The 17,697-nt window shown below is 35.9% G+C and overlaps 1 protein-coding gene across 1 annotated transcript; it reads right to left on the bottom strand.

Moving 5' to 3' along the window:
- Window positions 1-1,036: 1,036 nt before the first annotated feature.
- Window positions 1,037-13,797, bottom strand: LOC138714941 (turripeptide Pal9.2-like). Its single transcript, XM_069847242.1, has 3 exons — window positions 13,674-13,797; window positions 4,953-5,108; window positions 1,037-1,219 (listed from the first exon to the last, which is right to left on the bottom strand). Exons 1-3 carry the CDS (start codon window positions 13,702-13,704, stop codon window positions 1,092-1,094), a joined length of 315 nt encoding a protein of 104 aa, XP_069703343.1. The 5' UTR covers window positions 13,705-13,797; the 3' UTR covers window positions 1,037-1,091.
- Window positions 13,798-17,697: the final 3,900 nt, after the last annotated feature.

The following is a 17,697-nucleotide window of genomic DNA, read 5'->3' as shown; positions in this document are numbered from 1 at the left end:
ATGAAGCATATCTTTATAATAATATAAAGTTTTGCTCTCTTCATTTCGAAAACACACAATTCATGAATGAAAACAAAAATAAATTAATCTGGAATGCAGTTCCGACTTTATTTGATGTTTCAAATAAACCTTTTCTGTTCAAAGACGTTATAATATTATACGTTCTGTTATTACCTGCAGCTGAGAAACAAAAGCTTTGCACTAATTCTACGTCTGTATCAGCTGATTCCTTGAATAATTGTACATTTTCAGACAACTTAGTCCTACTTTTTTCAAAGGATATGTTTTTAATTATAGCTGTTAATTTTGTTATTTTTATTTGTTACTTTACTAGAGACGTAGAAAAAGTAAGTCTGTTACAGTAAAATTTATTGATCACGTTTTATTTCCAATTCTGGCGTGATTATTATTGCTTAATCTCATCCCACTTTGTTAACTACGTAAGCATACACTACAAGTACCGGTACACGTAAGTTACTCCCATTAATTCATATTTCCATTATTATTGTTATTATATTATTGTTGTAAAGGGAATGCAAATTAATATTTATTGGTTTCATAGTTCATTATCGCTATAATCTTGAATGAGTGAAGCGATTATAGTAAATTTCAGTTCGTTTTGCACAAACAAAAATAATATTAACCTATTTCTTGCAGGTATTTTCGAGTTTATGGTGGAATTTAATATACTTCATTAAAATAATAAATTAACTTTATCCATTTAATATTTCAATAATGGAAGGAAGGTGTTAATTTTTCCAAAAGAACACGACAACGAAAGTGTAACATATTTTGTCATCTGCTAAGAGAGATCTGTGATGATGAGGCGATAGTAGCGATCTGGGCAACTACCCATGTTTGCATTTTTACTACATATTGAGCTTCGCGACTGTATATAGTAGACTGTGATGTTACTATGCTACATAAGAAAGAACTATTCCAAGGCAGGAAGGAATAAACTAGGACATTGTGAATTGGCAGGATTGAGATGGAGTGGGATATTTCATTGCGTGAATTTAATGTAGAGTACAAGCAGTTCTTGCATCGAATGATACATGTTATTTATTGTCATCTTTACATTTTCTGTGGATTTAAGGGCTGACACGAATTGGGGCGGGAACATAGGCATATTGAATTGGTGGAGCTGCCAAAGTCACGATGGGAGCCGGATAAGCGAAGACGGCATTCTCACAGCGTCCATGGAAAAGGGCCACCAGTCCTGCAACAAGGTGCAACATGATTGTCGATGAGGCAAAGAACCGTTGGCGGGTTAGTATTTCCTTAATCCTTAATAAATATGAGGAGGAAGAGACAAAGAAATTGGATAAGAAGAAACTGCGTAGGTACTAGAGGAGGCACTGGAAGGAATGGTGAGCGGGAGAAAAGTTCGAGGAAGAAGATAGCAGATGTCAGACAACATTAAGATATATGGATCGTATGCGGAGACTAAGCGTAAAAGAGGGAAGCTTGGAGAATGCTAAGTTTGCAGTGACAGACTTACCTTTGGGAAGAACAGTATAAATGAATATGTGTGTATATAGGATGATTCATGATCACGCTTTAGGAATCTGTTCTATAGGTCACTTTGCAAAAAAAAAAAAAAAAATTCATATGAACATGAGTTCAATTATCATTAGTTTTTTATTTGTAAAAATTCGTATGTCGTACTGTCGTAAATCCACGACACTTAACTCCCAACTTTACTTCCCTCTCGAAGGAAGCCTTACTCCAGTGCCCTTTAAAATCCATCGTCCGTTGCCGAGTTTGAACCTCGGATGCAACGACCAGCATGGCGAATACAAGACACCAAGGACGAAGGAGATGATGGGAGTGGAGCGTAGCGTACCAATTACAGGACCACAGCTATGACAACGCAGGGCAATAAAAAAACACACACACACGCACCACACTAATTGTCAGTTTCGTGGTAGAGATAAATTTACACTTCCCAGATCAGACAGCTAGGTTGGGAAAAACGCGGGTATTAACACACTGATACACAAACACAGACAGCAAGCGAACACATCAAGAATGATTCGCCTTATATGAGCCATAGCGGACCAAGCGCCATTTATTAAAAACGGAGAAAACAAAGGTTAAAGTTAAGTAAATATCATAATTTAATGAAGATTGACATACCATTTAGTTTTCGTGTACATAATTTATCTTGCTATATGTTTCGTTAAATTATGGTAATCACTTAATTTTAACTCTTGTTTTCTCCGTTTTTAATAAATGGTGCTTGGCCCACTATGGCTCTGAACCCTTCATATGCTCTGACATTATTTGCTTGATAAATGTTTGTATTTTATTTTTGAAAACTGAACACGTTCTATAATGTTTTATTTTTAAAAGACGATAGAGGATAAGCGCAACTTATACAACTATAGAGTTTAGAGAATAAATTTCACAATATTTCAAAATTAATACGGACTAGCTCGCCAGAAATGTGTGTATCAGTTTTATAATGCTCGCAAGCAAGTGTTCTTAATCCTCCCGCAGCTTAATTAAGAAAATGGGAGGGTAATGACCTCATTTCTGCATCCATTCCCTGAAATGAATCGATTTAAATTAGCATGAGATCTTACCATGTTTCCAGAATTATATTTCACTTTATTAGAAAATAGGTTACACCTATACAAATATTTTGAGAGAGGGAACGAGAGATCGGAAAGCTTCAGTTCCTAACAAATCCATATTAAGTGCACATATATCGCCTGAAAGGTATGCAACACATTATGCACTTCCTCCTTTGTTAGGTTATCGACAAACCTATATTGCATGCATCATCGTAAGTCAGGGATTCCATGGTGTGCCGCTATTACGGGTCGTCACTTCGAACAGCTACTCTGCTGTCGTAAGGACGCAAAACATACTTCATATTGAATTGCTGAAATGTGCTTAATACACAATACGTCAGAGTGTAAGAGGTGTTGCATACTTGCAGGCGATATCGCAATTTTATTGTTCCTTTTCGAGAACTGACGCTTCACGGGCCACGCGTTTCTTATCTCCAAATCTGCATAGGCGTCATGTATAGTCTACTAAAATACTTCACTGCTATCCTTAATTATCCTGTATTTGTCAACGTAATTCGATGGCCCAGAACCAGACTGTTCCAAGTTCATTTTACTATTTTTTTTCAGGAGAGCTATTTTAAGCTCCTGACATTCAAAGCTCCATGAAACAATTTGGAATAGCTTCTTAGCAATCTTATTGAGAGGAATATTTACAATTTTGTTCGATTCATATATGCAGACAAGAACTGAAACAATGAAACACAGATTTCTTTCTTATAAAAAGTTGGACGTAGAACAGTCTGGTTCTCAGCCATCGAATATGCTGAACCGCGGCAACTTTGCCAGTGCTGCGCGTGGTAAATACCATACCAGACCAGACGCATTCTCTGACAGGCTGAAATATGGAAAACATATGCTTTGACGCCCAAGACTAAGATAAGCCATTTGAAATTTACCGGTCACTCACCAGCAGAGATATAATAAAAGAACTGTACACGAATTCTCAGATGGAGATCTGGTTATGGTGAATGCATAGAGTCATCCAGTTTGGAGATTGGAGAGGCGTGCAACCATATAAAACATCACACAAACACTTCACGCCCTAAGAAAACCATACAGTAACACAAATTTGGTTTTCTAATGACGTTTTAAGCCAATAATAATAATAATAATAATAATAATAATAATAATAATAATAATAATAATAATAATAATAATAATACTTACTGGCTTTTAAGGAACCCGGAGGTTCATTGGCGCCCTCACATAAACCCGCCATCGGTCCCTATCGTGAGCAAGATTAATCCAGTCTCTACCATCATATCCCACCTCCCTCAAATCCATTTTAATATTATCTTCCCATCTACGTCTCGGCCTCCCCAAAGATATTTTTCCCTCCGCCTCCCAACTAACACTCTGTATGCATTTCTGAATTCGCCCATATGTGCTACATGCCCTGCCCATCTCAAACGTCTGGATTTAATGTTCCGAATTATGTCAGGTGAAGAATAAAATTCGTGCAGTTCTGCGTTGTGTAACTTTCTCCATTCTCCTGTAACTTCATCCCTCTTAGCCCCAAATATTTTCCTAAGCACCTTATTCTCAAACACCCTTAACCTATGTTCCTCTCTCAAAGTGAGAGTCCGAGTTTCACAATAATAATAATAATAATAATAATAATAATAATAATAATAATAATAATAATAATAATAAGTCCGAGTTTCACAATAATAACAATAATAATAATAATAATAATAATAATAATAATAAACATCATCACACTTAAGGTCACTCTTATAGTGTAATATTTGAGCAACAACAATGCAATAAAAAATAAATACAGAGGAAAATAATTATTACATTCATTGTATAATGCAGTGATTCTTAACCAATGGCTGCGACCAAAATAATAATAATAATAATAATAATAATAATAATAATAATATTTTTAAAAGTTGTACTACGAATTTTAAATATCAGACTATTTTGCGTTAACTAAAAACATACTTAAACTATTTTCTTTTTAAATTGATGACAAATTTCACATTACCATGTTCTACATTCTACTATTTGCCTTAGACCAAGGGTCGCACTAAAGCAACGTGAGGAAAAGAAAGACCTCATCATCAAAAAGTTGAAAAACACTGGTATAATGTATTTTCTCAAATGGTGGCATTTTGTTATTAATTAAACAATGCGTTGAGCCCCAGAGTAGTTCACTCAACCGAATGCTTCTCGTAAAAAGGGATCGAAGTTTGATCCCAGACAAATTCTGACACTTGTTATAAAGCTGCTGTGGTAGAAGCTTTTACCCAAAACTTAGGCTTCTTCTGTATTTGTAATCTCAACATTATCAACAACTTACCATCAACCTGTTATCTCTGTAATTAAGAACCGTAATTGAACTAAGACTTAGAACTGTATTGTACTCACCGTGTTTGTTGCATTGGGCGCATCTCAACTTGCATTCGTTGAGGTAGGTGACGTGGTCATTTCCACAGAGGGGCTGTGCCTCTTCCGAGCAGGCACAGCCGACTTTGCAGTGGACAGACCCCAACTGTGCATGAGTCAACGCCACAGCTAGGCTCACTGCAATTGCAATACCAAGATACTCATTCTCCGGCCTCGTTGTGTGCCAATAACGTCATTCCCTAACTAACGGTGGCATGATAATTACACAACCTTTCTCATTGTGCGCTAATGAATACATTACATTGAAATAAACTTTCATTTACTTTTGACTGAGGTTCTGGCTGCTATGTACATCAGTACTTACATCCACTTGATGATGTGTCAGAGTAAGAAAAATAATTGAGCCGTTCAGAGCAGAAGTGGTGTAAGTTAAAATTGGGTAATGAGGTTTAAAGTAAAAATTCTGTAAAATACAGCACAAAGTAGCAATTAATATGTCCTTGTGCTATCCATTGACTACTAATAGTTTAAATAAACTGAATATTAATTGCTACTTTGAGCTGTATTTTACAGAATGTTTACTTCAACCCTCATTACCCATTTTTTACTTACACCACTTCTGCTCTCAATGGCTCAATTGTTTGTATGCATATGAAGTCTGATTAGGGTAATATGTTACTAGTCAGTGATGTACGCAATGGCGGAGGAAAGGAACTGGTCAATCTACTCCATCATCTCCTGGGCTAGTTGCCTCATGAGTGATGCCTTATTGGTGTCACGATGTTCAAACCTGTCTTTGGACAGTTGACTAAACGAAACTTTCATTGGCAAATATTGTACACTGGGTAAAGTTTATTAAACATTTCCAACAGTAATCCTTTCCTACCGCATGCGCTAACATTAGGGTGAGTAATGTTATATGAATAGTGAGGCCTTTATTTGGTCTCTGAGCTTGGTTTATCAATATAAATTATGCATAATTATAACTAGGGACCGGATTTTTAGGCTTTTAAGAAGTCCGTTTTAGGTTATTGGACTAGGTGAAATAGTTTTTTTTTAAGGTTTTTTGCCCAAACTGTGAAAGGAGTCGCAAAAATTGCCTCATTGTTAAAAATGTACGCTTACAGTCAGCTTTAAATAACATAACTTTTCCCTCAGTGATAAGTTGGACTTATTTCCAATCCACTGTCGTAATAAATGTTATTTCATTTGTTTTGGCATAGCTTAACAAAACACAAAATATACAAATTCAATGTTAACACCAGAATAACACAGACTGCACAGAGACCTCAGAAAAGTTCATAGTTTCTACCCGTATATGCAAGATCTGGGAACATGCTCAAAAACTTCACGAATTTCAATAATACGACTTTTTCGCGGTTCATTCAACTCAAAAGAAAGTTCAGTCACTTCATACCCTTCTACTGCATGTCATATCTGCGATCAGTGGAAATTTCAAAATACATACAGTCCCAACAGTGCCCTTGAGAGTCTGTAGCCTCTGAAGAACGGCCTGCTATACAAAGAAAGATGGAATTTCCTGTTAACCATTTTATTCAGATCAACAAAAGACTGAAGAGGTAAAGACCGCAGATTGGGTCACTTTCTCCAGTGTAGAAGAGAATAAAAATTATAAGATGTAATGAAATTTCTAAATATTTTTATATAAAGCACAGTGAATATATAAAAATACATATTAATTATGATTTATGTTTTTCTAGCTCTTAAGGTCCAATTTAGGTTTTTTTTTTAGATTCAACAGAATTTACATATATGACTCTTATGACAATGATTTGGAAAATTATCTAAGAAATTATGCATTTAGAAGGAAAAAAAAAATAGGTAAAAACCTATAAATCCGGGCCCTAATTATAACATTAACATAATAATGAAAACTGTATTTGGATAAAAGTATAATTTTCCAAAACTAGTGAATTACAATATGACAAAGAACTGATGATAAATTATCAATTTGAGTCAGTATTACGAAAGAGTATGTGCTGCTCACACTATTTGTTGTCTGCCTTCGAAACAGCTGACTTGGTATTTATGACTCATAGATGTTTCAACTCTTGAAAAGTTATATTTACGTCAATTTCTGCATGTAATTCGTGAATGTCATTGTAAGTCATAAAATTTTATCTGCAAAAGTTCTCGAGAAGGGCACAATCTGTAGATAACAATTAATGCTCTGAAGGACACATTATGGAATCCTCTGAGGTATTATCTACACTTGAATTCCATACAATGAAAACGTAAACATAATAAGAAACAAAATTTACTACTTCAGCCATATAGTCTTCGGAGTTGGTTAGAGAAAGTTTTCCATTGTGATTTAAGCTTAATACTGTTTTGTTTTGATCTTAAATTGGCGCAAAGTTTAATATACATTGCTAAATGTATATTGAGCAATTAAACAATGTATCTTCTTACACGCATTACTGTAACCATTGCCGCATTTGTGGCTCAGCTGATCTTCCGTCCACACGGTCCGTATTCGATCTCTGGCCAGATCAAGATGAAATTTGTGGTGGAGAAAGCAGACGATGTAGACGGTTTTCTCCCTGTGTGCTTCCATTTCCCTCTTCATTTTACCAGCACTCTCCATCTGCCCTTTATTTTCTTTATATATATATATATATATATATATATGTTAGTTAAAATTAGGCTGGAGTAGTATGATGTTGACATAGAACTTAAGGGTTTTTCAGGTATACATCAGGATGAACCTGGGTCTGTAAGGACTGAGGTAGGATGACCAGTCTATCAACATAGGATTGAATACTAGGCCATCCATTCGACTCGGAACAATCACCTGATATGTAGGGGACACAATGGACTAATGAATACCTACATGCACAGACCCGAACCTCTGAAAGCCAAGCCAAATATAGTGTTCGAACTGAGAGGTTACTACAATCCAGCACTGTGATCTTGTAGATCTTTAGTGCTGAAGCAGATAACCATGCCATCCCTAGTCCAGCCTCTTCGGTACGTCGACAGCCAGCAATCAGAGAATGCTATGAAATAATGAGTCCAATGGAATGGTATTCATGCTTAACGTAAGGAAACGAGAGAACCTCTGAGACAAACACCAACTGCAATCCTATCCGTCACAAGTGACCTTATGGATTTGTCAATAAAAAATCATAGGCCTGTCTGGGATTCGAACTTGAACCGCATGTGTGATGGTTTAGATCACGCAACAATCGCAGAAACTATTCCATATTAAATCCATACATAGCTGCTGGACTAAACTCTAGATTCGTCCCTTTCATCACGACAGATCAATCTGTATTAACTCATGAGATTTCAGGATAAGAAATAATGTTAAAAGCAAATACTTTCATTTCATGTGCATTACTAATTACCAGACATCGGATTCTAGGGCAAATGCCTATTTTGTTTCTTTAGGAGAAAAGTAAAAATAATTATTAATATTTGTGTTTCATGGAAATTGAAAGGTATTCAGAGTTTTATAGTGCCCTAAAATGCCCTAAAACAGTTATTAGAGCCTAATTTGTTAACATTCGCCTAAAAATGCCTAACTCACTGTAAAGTTTCGCATTTTACTCTTACTTTTTATAATTTATACATGCATTCACTGCGAAATTTAAGGCATTTAAAAAGTGGAAAGTTTGCTTCACACCGGCCATGAAACCAATGATAAAGGAAACAAAATGTTTTGAATCTCACGACACTCGCAATAGATTTCACCGAATTTAACATGTTTGGAGGCATAAATGCCGACAAAGAACCAACCTTAGTTTTGAAGCAGGCAACAATCACAACATGTGCTGCTACCGATTCAGAGATATACTACACTATAAAAATGACTGTTTTCGGTCTGAAACCGATTAGCTGTACTGCCCTTCAGAGTGTCATAAAATCACAATTTTTGGAGAAAGTGTTTTTGAGATATTTATGAAAAGTCGTAAAACTGCGAATTAGTAGGGTAAACCGTTACAAAATATTTAAAAGAATGGCCCTCCTAGTGTTAACACTACCAGGAAATGCAACAATAAGTGTAACTTTGTATTTTTGTCCAATTGAATCTCAATAAAAACGGTTCATTTGAATGCTCGTTAACAGTTGCTCTTTCCCTCACCTTATTTGTGTTGAGAAGTTTTGAGCGGTAGGACGTTTTCCTGTGAAGTTTAACGCGATAATGCCGAAAAATATAAGTGCAAAATCTACATTGATCCGGCAATGGCTAACAGAATATTCAGAATTCACTTATGATGGAAAAATAATATTCTGCAAGATTTGTAGCAAACAGGTATGTAACAATAGTTGAAATATATAAATTCTATTAATTTTAATGAGTAGGCCTATAATATTTATACATTGACTGAGGTATCCTGAGGTATAATTCTTTTTAAGACCACTACACTTTAACCTTTTAAATTCCGACAGTTAAAGTATTTGCAGGTCATTAAAATTTTGATTTTTCGAACCCACTAACTTTGTGATAGAAATACGGCAATACAACAATTAGGATTTTATTTTAATTCAGTTTACTTTACATTTTTAGATTTCGCAAGAAAAGAAGTGCCACCTAAAGCAGCATGTGCAAGGAGCGGCTCATAAGGCTAAAGCTCAGCAGAAAAATCAACTGCAACAAACTTTACTAACACAGCCTACTTCATCCAATCTCAGCAGCAATTTCTATGCTGATTTAACCAGAGCGTTTGTTGCTGCTAACATTCCCTGGAATTCAATTGAAAATCCGGTTTTAAGACAGTTTTTACAAAAATACTGCAAACAAAATATCCCATCTGAGTCGACCCTAAGAAAAAATTACTTAGACAGAATATACAATGAAACTTTAGCTTCCATTCGGGAGGATATAGGTGATTCTTACATATGGGTCTCTGTGGATGAAACCTCAGATCCTATGAATAGGTATATAGCAAATATGGTAGTAGGAAAACTTAGTCCTGATGGACCTTCGATTCCACACCTCGTATGTGTTAAGGAACTTTCGAAAGTGAATAGCCAAGCCATTGCTTATTTTGTAAATAAAGGCCTACAGTCTTTATACTCAGGTAATATAGACGATTCTAAAGTTCTGTTGTTTTGTACTGATGCTGCCTCATACATGGTTGCTGCAGCTCCACTTCTTAAAACATTTTATCCTAACCTCACGCATGTAACCTGTCTAGCACATGGCCTTCACAGGGTTTCTGAAACAATCCGGAATGAATTTCCTCTTGTCAATTCGTTTATTTCTAACACAAAAAAATGTTTTTGTAAAGCCCCACCCAGGATTTCAATATTCAGAGAGAACTTTCCAGATATCCCACTCCAACCTCAGCCGGTTGTGACACGATGGGGAACCTGGATTCAGTCAGTGGTGTATTATTCTAAGTATTTTAAAGAAGTGGTCAGAGTTATTGATAAATTACCTGAAACTGATAGTGCAGCGTGTGTGAAAGCAGTAAAAGATTGAATGACTCACGAGTGAAAAACGATATTGCCTACATAACATCAAACTTTTCTTTCATACCTGCAAGCATTGAACAATTAGAACGTGAAAAACAATCTCTTTGTAGCCAAATAGCAATAGTAAAGGAAGCTCAAGTGAACATACATTCTGCTTTGGACGAAACTGGGAAAAAAAGTTAAAAATAAGTGGGACAACGTATTAAATAAGAATGTAGGATTTTCATTGTTGGAAAAAGTATCAAGAGTGATATCGGGGGAAAGTGTAAATGTTCCAGTAAGTATTGATGTTTCTATTGTACCTAATTTAAAATTTGCGCCTCTCACATCAGTTTCGGTTGAAAGAAGTTTTTCTGCTTTCAAAATGATTCTCAGTGACAAAAGGCAAAGGTTAACTGTGGAGAATTTAGAAAAAATTCTGGTGGTGTACTGTGAAGATAATTATAATAAAGTCTGAGCATGGAACTGAATTTCAATAACTTAAAATGAGTAATCTTGATATCAATAATCATTATTTCATTAGTTTCAATATATTAAATTTGTGCAGCTCTGTTTATAAATATAATATAGTATTCTTTTTTAATGTTTAAACATACTTTTTTGTGCGTATTTTAGTGTATAACTAAAAATTTCAGTGAAAGAAATAAGTATGATTGATACGTTGATGTGCCTAAAATGCCTATTTTCATTAAAATAGAGCCTAATTTTACAAATTTTGAGCTTATTTTAGGCGCCTAAAACTGCAATTTTTAGTGCCTAAAAATCCGATGTCTACTAATTACAATCTGTCTCTTAGCTTAGCTTAGATATGAAAGCCAAACTGCAACAATTGGAAAAGGAAGCACAGAAGGTGGGTCTTCAAATCAATATTAATAAAACCAAAGAATTGCGCATAGGTACCAATCAACCTACTGTTCTACAGTAACTCTAAGCAGCGGTGTAATTGAAAATGTGAAGGAATTCTCATATTTAGGCAGTATAGTCTCCCAGAATGGTGCTACAGATAGCAATGTGAGAGTAAGAATAAAGAAGGCAAGATATGCTTTTGGGCTGCTAAAGCCTATATGGAAGAGTGCTGCCTATACAATAAATACTAAACTGAAAATTTTTAACACAAATGTAAAACCCGTGCTTTTATATGGCTGTGAAACCTGGAAAATAACTAAAACTATTATCAATCAACTTACTTACTTACTGGCTTTTAAGGAACCCGGAGGTTCATTGCTGCCCTCACATAAGCCCGCCACTGGTCCCTATCCTGAGCAAGATTAATCCAGTCTCTATCATCATATCTCACCTCCCTCAAATCCATTTTAATATTATCTTCCCATCTACGTCTCGGCCTCCCTAAAGGTCTTTTTCCCTCCGGCATCCCAGCTAACACTCTATATGCATTTCTGGATTCGCCCATATGTGCTACACGCCCTGCCCATCTCAAACGTCTGGATTTAATGTTCCTCATTATGTCAGGTGAAGAATACAATGCGTGCAGTTCTGCGTTGTGTAACTTTCTCCATTCTCCTGTAACTTCATCCCTCTTAGCCCCAAATATTTTCCTAAGCACCTTATTCTCAAACACCCTTAACCTATGTTCCTCTCTCAAAGTGAGAGTCCAAGTTTCACAACCATACAGAACAACCGGTAATATAACTGTTTTATAAATTCTAACTTTCAGATTTTTTGACAGCAGACTGGATGATAAAAGTTTCTCAACCGAATAATAATAGGCATTTCCCATATTTATTCTCTGTTTAATTTCTTCCCGAGTATCATTTATATTTGTTACTGTTGCTCCCAGGTATTTGAATTTCTCCACTTCTTCAAAAGATAAATTTCCAATTTTTATATTTCCATTTCGTACAATATTCTCGTTACGAGACATAACCATATACTTTGTCTTTTCGGGATTTACTTCCAAACCTATCGCTTTACTTGCTTCAAGTAAAATTTCCGTGTTTTCCCTAATCGTTTGTGGATTTTCTCCTAACATATTCACGTCATCCGCATAGACAAGCAGCTGATGTAACCCGTTCAATTCCAAACCCCCTCTGTTATCTTGGACTTTCCTAATGGCATACTCTAGAGCAAAGTTAAAAAGTAAAGGAAACAGTGCATCTCCTTGCTTCAGCCCACAGTGAATTGGAAACGCATTTGACAGAAACTGACCTATACGAACTCTGCTGTACGTTTCACTGAGACACATTTTAATTATCGAACTAGTTTCTTGGGAATACCAAATTCCATAAGAATATCATATAAAACTTCTCTCTTAACCGAGTCATATGCCTTTTTGAAATCTATGAATAACTGATGCACTGTATCCTTATACTCCCATTTTTTCTCCATTATCTGTCGAATACAAAATATCTGGTCAATAGTTGATCTGTTACGCCTAAAACCACACTGATGATCCCCGATAATTTCATCTACATATGGAGTTAATCTTCTCAAAAGAATACTGGACAAAATTTTGTACGACGTCAACAAAAGTGATATTCCTCGAAAGTTACTACAGTTAGTCTTGTCCCCCTTCTTAAAGATAGGTACGATCAATCAACTACAAGTTTTTATTAATAGATGTTTGAGAAACATACTAAAAATATTCTGACCGGTCGAGATATCCAACGAAAACCTATGGTTAAAAACTAAACAAAAACCAGTTGAATTTGAAATTCGGCATAGGAAGTGGGGATGGCTGGGACATACACTTTGCCGACCTCCAGATGATCCCGCCAGGAAGGCATTGGATTGGAATCCGCAGGGCAGCAGAGGAATTGGCAGACCCAAGATAACATGGAAACGAACTGTTCTCACAGAAGCAAAAACGATGGGGAAGACATGGAGTGAGATTAAGGCGTTGGCCAGGAATAGAGTCAGATGGAGAAGCTTTCTGAGAGCCCTATGTTCCACGCAGGAATGATGGGAATATTGATTGATTGACTAATTACAATGGTTGCCATCTCAGTCTAGTGGCCACTATGTCCTAAGTTTACAGGTCTAAACTCAACTGTGGACAATGAACTCTTAAAGGAAATCAAAATCCTTAGTTTGTCTTCCTTTGGAAGGGAAAAGTTGAGATGATGGTGTTGCATATTGATTATACGCAAAAGAATCCTGTCTCTGAACATGAGTCTCACAGGAAAATACTAAAGATCATTTCTCGCCAATTTCAGAATTCTGATGATAACCTATGTCCGGTATGGGTTAGTCCAGGTGTGAGTTTATTGCAATAAATTAATTTGTTCATTACATCAGAGCTGAGCCTGTATCAAAACACTCACCACTTCCTTCACTTACCAACAAAAACTGCACACAAGACTCTGTCCATCTTCACATCTCACAAACTACGTTTCTCTGGAACTCTTTATATACCTTAACATTTAAATAAACAACTATGAACTTCCTAGAAGCCATAATTAGCCTTAGCCATACAAATGAGAGATAATATATCCATTAGTAGATGACCATCACAAAATGACCCAATGATATTTTAAAGCATATTCATTTGTCTATTTCAGAACTTATAATGATTTCCTAATAGCCCTGTAACAACAAAGGGAGATATTACAAACCAATTTTTTCTAATTGGTATCCAGAGTAAAACTTGCATCTCTTTCTTACGAGCCTGAATTTTTCATTAGGAAAATCGTAAATTTAAAATTTGCAAGGCTTGCTTCATAAAAAATAATTCATCTAGGGTCTATGTCCTTATATTACAAAATTAGTCTTGACCTAATCTCTATTTGAAATCCTAGATTTAGCACTTTCTAACGTGAAACGTCTATATTCGACCTACAAGAAGGAAAAATTGCAACATTTTGACATTAAAGGTTTACTCTGTCACTCATGGTACCATGAAAACAGAAGTGTGAAGGTACGGTCACACATCGCTACTTTTGCAGAGCAACTTTTGTACTGCAGCTGCAAAAGTTGCATGTCGTGTTCACACATAAGCCAAAAGTAGCGTGCTGCACGCTACTTTTCGTGCTGCGCAACCCGAGTGCTGCAAAAGTTGCAACTGGAGGTTGTGAGTCTGTTCACACACAAGGCGCTACTTTTGCAGCCGCAGTCATGCTGCAGGTTTCCATTTCTGTGTTGACTTCTCAATATACATTTTGTGGTTATGTTCGCATTATTAATAAACTCATGCGAAAGCTTCCTTATCTATTATTTGCTTTTCTGTCATATCTAGTATTCAGAAATTGGCATTATTTTTACTATAAAGCTTTTAAAAACGCCTATATACTTAAATGATAACAAACAGTATATTCACGTAATCAATGTTGGCAACCCTCCTGTTTGGAACTACGCTACGGAAAATTTAACCCAGATAAACCTACTGACCTATATGTAGGACGGCATATATTTTCTCAATTTAAATCTATCTCTTTGACTTCCTACAAGTTGGCAGTCCTGTTGCTAATGTTACAGACATCTATTTAGTTGTTGATGAGACAGTCGATGTTGCAAGTGTTCATATCCTAGTGTACTTATGTTTGAAACTTGTCTGTGTCTTACCATGACAAACACTTTGTAAGTGTAATTTATTTTATTTACTTTTAAGTGGAACTAGAACTTTTTAATTTTATTCGTACACTTATAAGACATGAATACAATGTATTATTAAGTAAGATTGCAATTTACTGTGATTACTTCGCGTTTATAATAGGCTAAACTGAAGCGACCTATATGTAGGACGGTAGGATGATCCGCGTACATTTCTGTTAAAATAATTTTGTCTTTTTAATATTTAAAATTCTGTAATCCAGCAATATGTATGTAACATACATATGAATAAGAGAGCAAATTTTCAAGAGCACCATGGCTGCAAACAATTTATCAAGAATAAACCCATCACCCTGATGCAGCCTATCACTTTTTCTTCGACAACTTTTTCATCAGCATTCCTCTATTTGTGGAGCTAGGAAAGCGAAAAATCAGAGCTACTGCTACAATTCGAGACAACAGGAAGTCAAACTGCCCCTTGGTGATTACTCTTGAGATAAAGAAAAGATAGAGAGGATCTTCAAATTTTGGCTTGGTGCTACAGGCAATGGATTCGTCATTTGGTTTGAGCCATATCAAGGGGCTTCGACCCCAATAAAAGAAAATTATCAACAATACAGCTTGGAGGTAGCATCGTGTTACAGTATTCTGACGTGTTAAGGTTTGAGCACCCTGATGCAGCCTATCACTTTTTCTTCGACAACTTTTTCACCAGTATTCCTCTATTTGTGGAGCTAGGAAAGCGAAAAATCAGAGCTACTGCTACAATTCGAGACAACAGGAAGTCAACTGCCCCTTGGTGACTACTCTTGAGATGAAGAAAAGATAGAGAGGATCTTATGACTTCCAAACAGCTGAAGCAAAAGTTGTCGTTTGCAAGTGGAACGATAACAGTGTCATTACTGTGGCATAAAATGCCGTGCCTGTGAACCCACTGCAAAGTGTCTCTAGATATTCAAGACTTGAGAAAAAGAAAATTCAAATTTCTCAGCCCAGAAATATATCTATCTACAACAAACACATGGGTGGAGTTGATCGTGCAAATCAAAATATATCATTGTATAGAACTGTCATTCGTGGTAAAAAATGGTACTTCCCCATAATCATGCAGTGTATTGACATGGCTGAGCAAAATGCATGGCTTCTCCACAAAAATAATGACGGAAAGCTGGATCATCTAGCATTCAGACGACAAATAAGCGCTCAACAAAAAGAGGCCCAAGCAAGGCATCGCGAATGGAACATGCAGATTCGAGATACGACAGGCTCGAACACTTGGTGATCTAACAGAACTGTCAAACCAGGTGTAGAGTGTGTCATCAGAAGATTTCCTGTAGGAAGGAAGTGTGGCATTGGCTTACATGTCAAATGTTTTTTTGTATATCACACTAATGTGTAGTAAATATTCAGAACTTCGCATTTATGTGACAGTTTATTTATGTCATCAGGTCATCACTGTGATTAGTTAATTTTCATTTTCAAGTTACAATAGTGCACAATTTACCGCTGAATTATATATGTGGATTTATTTTGTTGAAATTCGCAGTAATGAACACTGAATGTTCATATTATTACTTTGCTCACTTCAGAAATATATAAGAGAAAACAATTTGTGTTCACAGTTTATAATATATTATCACAAGAATGAGTTAAAGTATTCAGTCTAAAATTACATTGTTGCACTATATTATTGTAGTTTTGATTTACATTGAGATCACAACTCGTTTTATCTGCATTCGCTCCTACATTTCGGACAACTAATGCATATTGCCCATATGTTCTCCCTATATCCTACCGACCTATATGTAGGACACCACTTATTTCAAAAACCAATGCCATGATTACACAGTGGTTGTTAAAAAACTATATAAACGAATATTTTAAGTACATTTTATAAGAATATGATGAAATCATAGTAAAAAAAGTTTCAGGCTTATCTGGGTTAAAAAATGAATTATATCGTCAGCAATTATGCTCAGACTGTGTTGTGTATTTAATAACTGTTACAAATAATTTATTTTCATCACATTTAACATTAAAATATATCCAAACAATAAAAGTATCATTGGCACATTTGGGTGGTAACACTGGTTGCAACCGCTGCAAAAGTTTCAACAAAACCGATATAAAAAATGCTGCGGCTGCAACCCTGTTCATATGTCGCTACTTTTAAGCTGCGCGCAGCATGGAAAAGTAGCGGGCAGCAGGTTCGGCAGCCGCTACTTTTCAGGTTGCACCGTAGTTCACAAGTCGCAGTACAAGAGTTGCGCAGTTTTTTGTACTGCAGCGCTGCAAAAGTAGCGACATGTGACCATACCTTAAGATCAACTTTGTGCTTCGTGGCTTTCCATGTGGTCTATCTAATTTCATTCTCTATTTAATGTGTCTCATCCATCTCACTCTATTATCTAATTACTGGATACAGTGTACTCAGCTTGGCTGTGGTGGTATTTATTTAGTCCTTAAATCCATCCTTACCTAAACCAAAAATTACATACCAAGAATAAAGACGTTTCATGCAATTCAAGGGATTTCATTTATCCTGTCAATTTTTCTTTAACTGACACATAATGGAACTCCTGTGATACAACATCCACACAAAGATAGCTCATGTGATATGGAATCTTCGTACACAAGAGATGGCAGACGAACTTTGCAAAAATCCTCTCAATCAGGAACAGGTTTATTCTACTAGTACTATAAATCTATGACATGGGATCTCCAACTTTACTTCCCTTACAAAGGAAGTCATGTTAAACATTTTTATTGCTCCTTAAAAAACGGATTTGAACACGTGATCTTCAAATCTAGAAAT

The sequence above is a fragment of the Periplaneta americana genome, chromosome 15 (assembly GCF_040183065.1).
Source record: "Periplaneta americana isolate PAMFEO1 chromosome 15, P.americana_PAMFEO1_priV1, whole genome shotgun sequence".
In the NCBI taxonomy this organism is placed as follows: Eukaryota; Metazoa; Arthropoda; class Insecta; order Blattodea; family Blattidae; genus Periplaneta; species Periplaneta americana.
The sequence above is the reverse complement of the archived record's forward strand: the minus strand, read 5'-3'. Positions and strand labels throughout refer to the sequence as shown.